Source organism: Erythrolamprus reginae, chromosome 9, assembly GCF_031021105.1.
Source record: "Erythrolamprus reginae isolate rEryReg1 chromosome 9, rEryReg1.hap1, whole genome shotgun sequence".
NCBI classification, from domain to species: Eukaryota; Metazoa; Chordata; class Lepidosauria; order Squamata; family Dipsadidae; genus Erythrolamprus; species Erythrolamprus reginae.
The window spans coordinates 48,789,815-48,800,531 of record NC_091958.1 but is presented as its reverse complement, the minus strand read 5'-3'; the positions used below and the strand labels follow the sequence as shown (position 1 = coordinate 48,800,531).

Sequence of the window (10,717 nt, the reverse complement as noted above, 5' to 3'; positions counted from 1 at the left end):
ATCTTTCAATGCAAAATCGCAGAATTGTGATTGACAATAAATGACACTGTGGGTGCCACAACATAGAGAAGGAAAAATAACTAAATTTCTACCACAAGGTTAAAAAAATAAAAACCCACTCGTAATTTCTCCTACCTGGTTTAATGAACCAAACCACCCTAACACATTAGAGCATTGTTTCTTTACCTTAGCATCTTTAAGATGCAGTTAGTTGGGGGAAAGATCAAAAGCAACATGAGAAAATATTATTTTACTGAAAGAGTAGTAGATCCTTGGAACAAACTTCCAGCAGACGTGGTTGATAAATCCACAGTAACTGAATTTAAACATGCCTGGGATAAACATATATCCATCCTAAGATAAAATACAGAAAATAGTATAAGGGCAGACTAGATGGATCATGAGGTCTTTTTCTGCCGTCAGTCTTCTTTGTTTCTATGTTTCTATGCATGGAATTCAACTCCCAGAATTCCTCAGTCAGCATTAGTGGATTTCAACTCCCAGAATGCCCCAGTCAGTATTTGGAGATTGAAACTCCCAGACTTCCCCAGCCAGCATTTGTGGACTTCAACTCCCAGAATTCCCCAGTCAATATTTGTGGATTGAAAATCCCAGACTTCCCCAGCTAGCATTTGTGGACTTCAACTCCCAGAATTCCCCAGTCAATACTTGGGGATTTAAATTCCCAGAATTCCCCTGCCAGCATGTTGAAGTCCACACATCTTAAAGATGCCAAGATTGAGCAACACCGCATTAGAGCATAAGCCATGGTTTATATCTAGATTTATACCAGCCACCAAACCAAGAATCCTGGTTTAGGTGCTGTGCAAACTAAGTTAGCAACTGACAACATTCGGATTCCATCTTCTCAAGCAGATCCAACCAGCTGGTGAACGGATGGATTCCAATACATCTGAAAGGCAGCAGATTGGAGAAGGTGGCTCTTAATTTGTCAAGGATATCCATGTCCCACGTCTTCCTGCCGATTCTTGCTCATAATTAAACCACCTTTGCTCTGCTTTGTGGAAAAATATGTTACGGTATATTTTCTAAGAATATTGTCAGCGCCCTGCATTGTGCAACAGGAAAAGTGATTATTTTTTAAAAATATACATATACAGTGGTACCTCGACCTACAAACGCCTCTACTTACAAACTTTTCTAGATAAGAACAGGATGTTCAAGATATTTTTTGCCTTTTCTCAAGAACCAGTTTCCACTTACAAACCCAAGCGTCTGAAACTGTAACTGGAAAAGGCAGGGAGAAGCCTCTGTGGGGCCTCTCTGGGAATCTCCTGGGAGGAAACAGGGCTGGAAAAGGCAGGGAGAAGCCTCCGTGGGGCCTCTCTAGGAATCTCCTGAGAGGAAACAGGGCTGGAAAAGGTGGGGAGAAGCCTCCGTGGGGCCTCTCTAGGAATCTCCTGGGAGGAAACAGGGCCTCCACCCTCCCTGTGGTTTCCCCAATCGCACACATTATTAGCTTTTACATTGATTACTATGGGAAAAATTGCTTCTTCTTACAAACTTTTCTACTTAAGAACCTGATCACCGAACGAATTAAGTTCGTAAGTAGAGGCACCACTGTACTTATATTATGCTGAAGCAATGCAAGAGAGCAAAGTCCAACTTAGAGCAGGAAGAATTGTGTTGATTCAACTAGTGCAAGACTGTGCAGATTCGGTCGGTGCAGGGGTAGGCAAAGTTGGCTCTTCTATGACATGAGGACTTCAACTCCCAGAATTCCTGAGCTAGCATGATTGCTCAGGAATTCTGGGAGTTGGAGTCCACAAGTCATAGAAGAGCCAACTTTGCTTACCCCCGGGTTAGTGTAAAACCTGAGAAAGATACAGGAGGCTCACATTGCAAATCCCTTAAAAGAAACATGTCAAATCAGGATGGGACATAACACCTGCCCAACTAATTCATGTCTTCCAATCCCTAGTTTATCTTCAGCATAAGCAACCTGCCCTGAGGTTTCTTATCTCTCTTTTGTCAAACTATTCAGTAAGGCTGCACTACTGTTACTAATTAGTCTTCTCAACATTCCTATCACCCATTTCGTCCCACTTATGAATATGACTATAACTTTGTTGCTTGTATCCTTATGGTTTATATTAATATTATTATTTTTTTCCGTACGCCATCACTCTACTAAACAAATAATTCCCTCAACACTGTCAGACTTTCTACTAAATCTGCACTTCTATTCTACTAGTTGTTCTCATCATTCCTATCACCCATTTCCTCCCATGTTGACTGTATGACTGTAATGTGTTGCTTATATCGTAAGATTTTTATTAATATTGCTTCTTCTTTGCTTATTTGACCCCTATGACAATCATTAAGTGTCATACCACATGATTCTTGACAAATGTATATTTTATTTTATGATCGCTGAGAGCATATGCACCAAGACAAATTCCTTGTGTGTCCAATCACACGACCAATAAAATTCTATTCTATTCTATTCTATTCTATTCTATTGATTGTTTCTTGATTGCTTGTTTGTACCCTCTTCTATTCTATTCTCTCTTATGACTATAACCATGTTGCTTGTATCCTTAGGATTTATATTAATATTGTTTCCTGATTGCTTATATGCACCCTATGACAAACATTAAGTTTTTTACCTCACGATTCTTGACAAACGTATCTTGTCTTTTTATGTACACTGAGAGCATCTGCACCAAAGACAAACTCCTTGCGTGTCCAATCACACTTGGCTGATAAAAGATTTCTATTCTGTTGTATTGATATTTTAGTGGTTTCTCAACCTTGGCAGCTGGAAGAGGGATGGACTTCAACTCCCAGAATTCCCCAGCTAGGGGAGTTATTCTTAATATAAATATTTATTTATTTATTCATCCAATCATCCATTATTCATTCTATCTATCTATCTATCTATCTATCTATCTATCTATCTATCTATCCATCTCTCTCTCTCTCTTGTCTGTCTATCCATATCTATCTATCTATCTATCTATCTATCTACCAACCTCTCTACCTCTCTACCTACCTACCTATCTATCTCTACCTACCTACCTACCTACCTGTCCGTCCGTCTATCCGTCCATCCATCCATCATTATATGTATGTACGTACGTACGTACGTACGTATGTATGTATGTATGTATTATCTGTCCATTCATTTATTTTATTTGTTTGTTTATCCATCCAACTATCCATCCATTAGTTTGTTTGTTTGTTTGTTTGTTTGTTTGTTTGTTTGTTTGTTTGATTGATTGATTGGTTTTTATGCAGCCCTATTCCTCAGACTCAAAGCTTTGCCTTGCTGGCTGAGGAATTCTGGGAGTCGAAAGTCCACAAAGTCTTCAAAAGTTGCCAAGGTTGCAGAGACCCCTGCTCTAAGGTTCTTCCGAGCGCCCCCTGCAGGCCGGTTCGCAGACAGTGGCGCCCGCGGGCGGCTCGCGGCCGCCCCCCCGGAGGCCAAAGGTGGAACAACCACCCTCTTAAAAAGCCCAGCCCCTGACTTGCTTAGGCGGGCGGGTCCTTTCCCCGTGGTAGCTGATTTAAAACTCTCGGAGGCTGGGAAGAAGACACCCCTCCCTGCGGCATTTCCCCGCGGCCAGTGGCTTTGCTCTTGGCCAACCGTGATCCCCCCCCGACCTGAGCTGGTCAAGAGGGGAGGGGCGAATGACCCAAAGGGTCGGAGGAGTGGAGGGGCAGCTGTGATGCAAAGAGAGGCCAGCGAGCCCGGACCAGGCTGGTCCTCCTTTTCCAAGCAGCCCAGCCTGCCGGCTCTTCCCTTCCCTTTCCCTGTTGACCAGCTGAGCCCGCGGAGCCGCCCCTCCCGCCAGTTCAACGGGCTGGTCATGCCGTCAGTCCTCATTGAGCAAGCCGAGCACGTCGGACGGAGTCCTATTGTCGAGGGCAGCAGCAGACGCCATGCTTAGCCTGCCAAGGGGGCTCAAGTGAAGCGCCCGAGGAAGATGGCGTATATACAGGTAGGGCTGAGAAGCCGGTGGGGGGGGGGGAGAGAAGGAAAGGAGAGGAGTGGGGGGTTCCAGAGATTTCACACACACCCCGGGCTGCCTTTGCTGGAAAGAGAAGAAAGAAAGGAGGGAAGGAAGGAAGGTGACTTGGGGTTGTTTCTCCCCACCCCCCGGCGGCATCCCCCAGCTTTGCAAAGAAAGAGAATCCCCCTCCCCCCGCAGGAAACTTGAGAGTGAGCAGGCTGGAGTTTCGGAGCTGCTCCGGAGTTTCTTCCGACTGGGAGGAAAATGCAACCTGTAGCATGAATAGATGGAGTTTCTCACACCTCGCACCTCTTGGCTCGGGGTGGGGGACGTGGGGTGGGGGTAGGTCTCTTTCCTTCCTTTCTTTTTTCCCTCCCTTCCTCCTGCTAAAATCCTTCCTTCCTTCCTCCTGCTAAATTCCTTCCCTCCCTCCTCTCCTCTCCCCCTCTCCTCCCCTCCTTCCTCTTGCTAAATTCCTCCCTTCCTCCCTTCTTTCCTACTGCTAAATTCCCTCCTTCCCTCCCTCCCTCTCTCCTTCCCTCCTCTCGTCCTCTCCTCCCTTCCTCCCTCTTGCTAAATTCCTTCCTTCTTTCTTTCCTTCCTTCCTCCTTTCCTTCCTTCCTTCCCTTTCAGCTGGCTTTTCGCTTTCTTCTCGCCTCTTTAGGCAGGATTCCCACGACCTTCGCAGTTTCGGAGCACCAGAGCGCGGCGGGCAAAGCGGGCGCTTGTTGGGCAGGCAGCTGTCTGTCTGGGAAGGGGCTTGCCCTGAAACGAGGCTAGCATAAAAAACAGGCATGAAGGAAGGAAGAAGGGGGGGGGCTTGGGGGGGGGAAGTCTCGCCCATCTGGCATCAGATGGCATGTAAAATGCCCGGCAGTGGCTGCTGACCTTTCCTAAGCAGATGGGAGTGGGCTTGCGGATGTGATATTGTGGGAAAGGGTTGGCACGCACGTTGGGTGAAGCCGGCAAATGGAGGGAGGGAGAGGAAGGAAGAGAGAGAGGGGGGGGGACTAGGGCGATGGAAAATGCAAAGAGCGAATTTTGTACCCAGAGGCCAGCCGCTTAGCTGGGTTAATACCTTTCTTTCCCTAAAACTGTTGTTGTTGTTGTTTTGTTGTTATTATTATTATTATTATTATTATTATTATTATTATTATTATTATTATCATTATTATCATTATTATTATTATTATTATTTTCCCTTCCTGGGTAGACCTGATCTGGTTTCATTTAGATCCCTCTGGCTCCCTTCCTCTCTTTGCTTGAATGTAGCTTTTGGTTAAAAGACCCTGAAGGTGGTTGATTAAAAATCATATTAAAGAGTCTACAGAGAGGGGCGGCATACAAATCTAAATAATAATAATAATAATAATAATAATAATAATAATAATAATAATAATAATATAAGGTGGCCAGCAATCATTCTAAAGCTTGAAGGAGCTGGAATAATAGAAAGAGAATGCAGAGGTTAATAGATAGATAGATAGATAGATAGATAGATAGATAGATAGATAGATAGATAGATAGATAGATAGATAGATAGGACTTTTATGCCGCCCTTCTCTGAGGATTCGGGCCGGCTCACAGCATATAATAAAAACAATGCATAACATTTCAGGTCCAATTAATTAAATATGAAATCTAAAACTGAAAAAGCATAAAAAAACAAGTCATTCCCATTCAACCAGCTTTTTCTCAGGCCATTCTTTGGCCAGGGGGCAAAGATCTAAGGGCTCCAAGCCTGGGGTCGTGAGTCTTGAGACTCTTGCAGAAGGCGAGGAGGGTGGGGGCAGTGCGAATCTCCTGGGGGAGCTGATTCCAGAGGGCCGGGGCCTCCACAGAGAAGGCTTTTCCCCTAGGCCTCGCCAAGCGACATTGTCTAGTTGACAGGACCTGGAGATGGCCGATTCTGTGGGACCTAACCGGTCGCTGGGAGGCGTTTCCAAATCTGAAGAAGAAAAAAAGAAAGTCCAACCTGCTTCATGTCCCATGCTTGTTGCTCTTGAGAAAACTTTTAAGACGTGATGGATTCCAGTTCCCATTATCCCCGTCTAAGACAGTGGGGGAGAGGGCTACCAACTTGCCTCCTCGGCACCTTCACGGGTCCTTAAAGGCATTGTCTGTTTTATATGCTTCCCCCTGCATCGTAAAGCATGGGTTCCTCTTTTTTTAAAGTTGTCCTCACAACAATCCTGCAAGGTAAACCAGGCTGAGAGAAGAGAGACATAAAGGCAGAAACCATGTGCAAAAATAGATGATGAGGCTGGTTGTCTTTGTTGGGTAGAGGGAGTTTTGCGCACATGGAAGTTAACCCACCAATTAGCCACAATTAACCACTATACTTAATTGAAGTCTTCACAGCAGTAGGCTTTCTCGTAAAAAATATATTTGGCTTCTCTTTTATCAAACTGCTTCTCTAAATAAACTATCATACAATACTTTCATATAACTCTTATAGAATAGGATAGAATAGAATAGAATAGAATTTTTATTGGCCAAGTGTGATTGAACACACAAGGAATTTGTCTTGGTGCATATGCTCTCAGCGTACATAAAATAAAATATACATTTGTCAAGAATCATGTGGTACGACACTTAATGATTGTCATAGGGGTCAAATAAGCAATGAAGAAGCAATATTAATAAAAACCTTAGGATATAAGCAACAGTTACAGTCATACAGTAATATAACTCTTATAATATCCACCACTGCAACCACTAAGCACTAACCACTAAACTACAAACCACTCTATACCAGTGTTTTTCAACCAGTGTGCCGGGGCACACTAGTGTGCCGCGAGACATGGTCAGGTGTGCCATGAAGCTCAGCAAGAGAGAGAGAGAAAGAAAGCAAGAGAGAGAGAGAGAGAGAGAGAAAGAAAGGCAGGAAAGGAGGGAGAGATAGAAAGAGCAAAAAAGAGAGGAAGGAAGGGAGAAAGAAAGAGGGATGGAGAGAGGAAGGAAGAGAGAGAAAGAGGGAGATAAATAGAGCGAAAGAGAGGAAGAGAGAGAGAGAATTTTTTTGTCCAAACTTTTTTTAGCCCCCCCACTCCCGCCCCGCTCAATGTGCCCCATGATTTTGCAAATGTAAAAAATGTGCCGCAGCTCAAAAAAGGTTGAAAATCACTGCTCTATACTATAACAAAGCACTCTCCATAACAAACCACACCCATGCATGGGTGTTCCTCCTTATATAAGTTACAGCCAATCAGGTTGCAGCAGAATTAGCAAACCCATGATTATATGGTGATTATGGCTTACATCAGCCTCTCCCATGGTTACAAACCATTTACTTGCGTTGTGATATTACCTTCAGAAGTGAACTTATTTCTGACAGTCCCTTTCTAGGGGTTCAGGCAAGATTTCTGAACTCTTGTGTAAGTGTGGTAAAGGACGGTATAAGGGCGCACAATATATGAACCATAAACTATTTGCAGTCTTGCCTTGGTATAGTACAATTAGCCCCCAATAGGAGTCAACCTCTTCTCAAAAGCACCTGAGGGTAGAACAAGAAACAATGTGTGGAAACTAAAGAAGGAGAGAAGCAACTTAGAACTAAGGAGAAATTTCCTGACTGTCAGAAGGGTTGAGCAGTGAAACAACTTGCCACCAGAAGTTGTGAATGCTCGAACACTGGAAGTTTTTAAGAAGATGTTAGATAACCATCTGTCTGAAGTAGTGTAGGGTTTCCTGCTTAAGCAGGGGGTTGGACTAGAAGACCTCCAAGGTCCCTTCCAACTCTGTTGTTGTTGTTGTTGTTGTTGTTGTTTTGTTGTTGTTTTGTTGTTGTTGTTGTTATTGTTATTATTATTACAACCATTCCTTTTTTGCAGTGGTTCTCAACATTTCTAATGCTGCAACCCCTTAATAAAAGTTCCTTGTGTTGTGGTGACCCCCAACCATAAGTCTAGCGCCCATTCTCCCAACAGAGCTTTAAGCTGATTGGCAGGAAGGTCAGAGGGACTCCCCCACTGTAAACGCCTGATTGGTCGGATTGTAAAAATGTTTTTCCAAGGTGCTAGAATAGAAGCTTTAGTTCCTAACACCATGGGAAATTTGTCTTTTTCCATGGTCTTAGGCAACCCCTGTGAAATGGTCGTTCGACCCCCCAAAGGGGTCCCGACCCCCAGGTTGAGAACCACTGCTTTAGTGACTGAAGTTATAAAAAATAACTTAGGATGGGTTTTTCACATTTATAATGGATGCAGCCATCCCCATGGCCACTTGACCCAAATTTCAAAATTCAGATACTTGGCAACTGACTTGTACTTGTGACAGTTGCGTTGTCCCAGGGTCAACTTCTGACAATCAAAGTCAGTGGGGAAGCCAGATTGACTTAACAACTCCTGTGACTGGCTTACCTCCCTCTACATGGGGCTACCTTTGAAGAGCGTTTGGAAACTTCAAATCATGCAAAATGCAGCTGCGTGAGCCGTCGTGGACCTCCCCAGATATACCCATGTCTCTCCAACACTCCGCAGATTGCATTAGTTGCCGATTGGTTTCCGGACACAATTGAAAGTGTTGATAATGACCTATAAAGCCCTACATGGCATTGGACCAGATTACTTATGGGACCGTCATCTGCCGTATTTATTTATTTTATTTATTGGATTTGTATGCCGCCCCTCTCCACAGAGTCGGAGCGGCTAACAGCAATAATAAAACAGCATATAATAATAATCCAATACTAAAAGCAGTTGAAAACCCATTATTTATAAAAAACCAAATCCCAGCGGCTGGTTAGGTCTCACAGAGTTGGCCTTCTCCAGGTCCCATCAACCAGACAGTGTCGCTTGGCAGGGCCTAGGGGAAGAGGCTCCTCTGTGGGGGCCCCAGCCCTCAGGAATCAGCTCCCCCTGGAGATTCACACTGCCCCCACCCTCCTCGCCTTCTGTAAGAGTCTTAAGACTCACTTATGTCGCCAGGCTTGGGAGGATTAGATCTAGACCCCCTGGCCAATAATTATGATGTATGGCTGCCATTGATTGATTTTACTATACAGTGGTACCTCTACCTAAGAACGCCTCTACTTAAGAACTTTTCTAGATAAGAACTGAGTGTTCAAGATTTTTTTGCCTCTTCTCAAGAACCATTTTCCACTTACAAACCCCAGCTTCCAAAGCTGCAACAAGAAAAAGCAGGGAGAAGCCTCCGTGGGGGCCCTCTAGGAATCTTCTGGTAGGAAAAAGGGCCGGAAAAGGTGAGGAGAAGCCTCTGTGGGGCCTCTCTAAGAATCTTATGGGAGAAAACAGGGCCAGAAAAGGCGTGGAGAAGCCTCCGTGGGACCTCTAGGAATCTCCTGAGAGGAAACATGGCCGCCACCCTCCCTGTGGTTTCCCCAATCCGCACACATTATTTGCTTTTACATTGATTCCTATGGGAAAAATTGCTTCTACTTACAAACTTTTCTACTTAAGAACCTGGTCACGGAATGAATTAAGTTCGTAAGTAGAGGTACCACTGTATTTTGGGGTTTTAGGTTACGTAGTTTTTAAAATTAATTAGATTTGTTTTGTATTCACTGTTTTGTATTGTATCCTCCGAGTCTTCGGAGAGCGGCGGCATACAAATCTAATAAATAAATAAACTGCCACAGTTTTCTTAGCGACTGTGGCAAGAAAAAAGAATGTAAAAGGATGGCCAAACTCACTTAATGATCATCGCGCTTAGCGACAGAAATGGAGGGCCGAAACTGTGGCCGTCAGCCCAAAGGCTATCTGTAGTCAAACTTCTCAAGGCTCGTTCTCGGGGGAAGCTCCCCAAGTGACTCATGCAAAAACCTTTCAAAAAAACCCTTCCAGACTGACATTTGAGTCTTGTTTTGAATGCGGTGCGATCTCGGAACGTGGCAACATGAATTTCATGGCATTTTTCAGAGCATAGAACTATAGAAACGTAGAAGATTGAAGGCAGAAAAAGACCTCGTGGTCCATCTAGTCTGCCTTCATACTATTTCCTGTATTTTATCTTAGGATGGATATATGTTTATCCCAGGCATGTTTAAATTCAGTGACTGTGGATTTACTAACCGCCTCTGCTGGAAGTTTGTTCCAAGCATCTACTTTCAGTAAAATAATATTTTCTGACGTTGCTTCTAACCCTTTAACATATTTAAACGTTTCGATCATGCCATGAATATTAACACCTGACACACCCGAATGATGCTCAACTGGTATGTATGTTATTGTTAGATTGGATTTAGGGTTTTATAAGGGGGCATTTTAGTTTGGGTTTATAATGGGGTTTTATAACTATTATTAATATTTGACTTCTTTTTTATTATTGTAGTATTGTATTGTTTGTATTGTTGTAAGCCGCCCTGAGTCCTTGAGGATGGGGCGGTATAGAAGTCGAATAAATTAAATTAAATTTTTACCCCAAGGAGACTGCAAATTTAAATTGAAGGCCGACGAAGCAATAAAAGTATCAATGGAGGAATACTAACATTTATTATTATTATTATTGTTGTTATTATTGTTATTATTGTTATTATTATTTATTAGATTTGTATGCCGCCCCTCTCCGTAGACTCGGGGCGGCTCACAACAATAACAAGAACAATGTAAAAAACAAATCTAATAATTTAAAAAACACTAAAAAACCCATTATTAAAAGTAAACACACACACAAACATTCCATGTATAAACTGTATAGGCCCGGGGGAGATGTGTCAGTTTCCCCATGCCTGACGACAGACATGGGTCTTAAGAACTTTACGAAAGGCAAGGAGGATGGGG

At 43.5% G+C, this 10,717-nt stretch overlaps 1 protein-coding gene across 2 annotated transcripts in view; it reads left to right on the top strand.

Annotated features, from left to right (window-relative positions):
- The first annotated feature begins 3,528 nt into the window (after positions 1 to 3,528).
- Positions 3,529 to 10,717, top strand: part of SYT17 (synaptotagmin 17) — a 32,347-nt gene continuing 25,158 nt past the window's right edge. For both annotated transcript variants that reach the window (XM_070761884.1, XM_070761882.1), the window contains exon 1: positions 3,529 to 3,965. In XM_070761884.1, the coding sequence (XP_070617985.1) occupies positions 3,951 to 3,965 (15 nt within the window). In that variant the 5' untranslated portion in view covers positions 3,529 to 3,950. The remainder of the gene's footprint in view (positions 3,966 to 10,717) is intronic.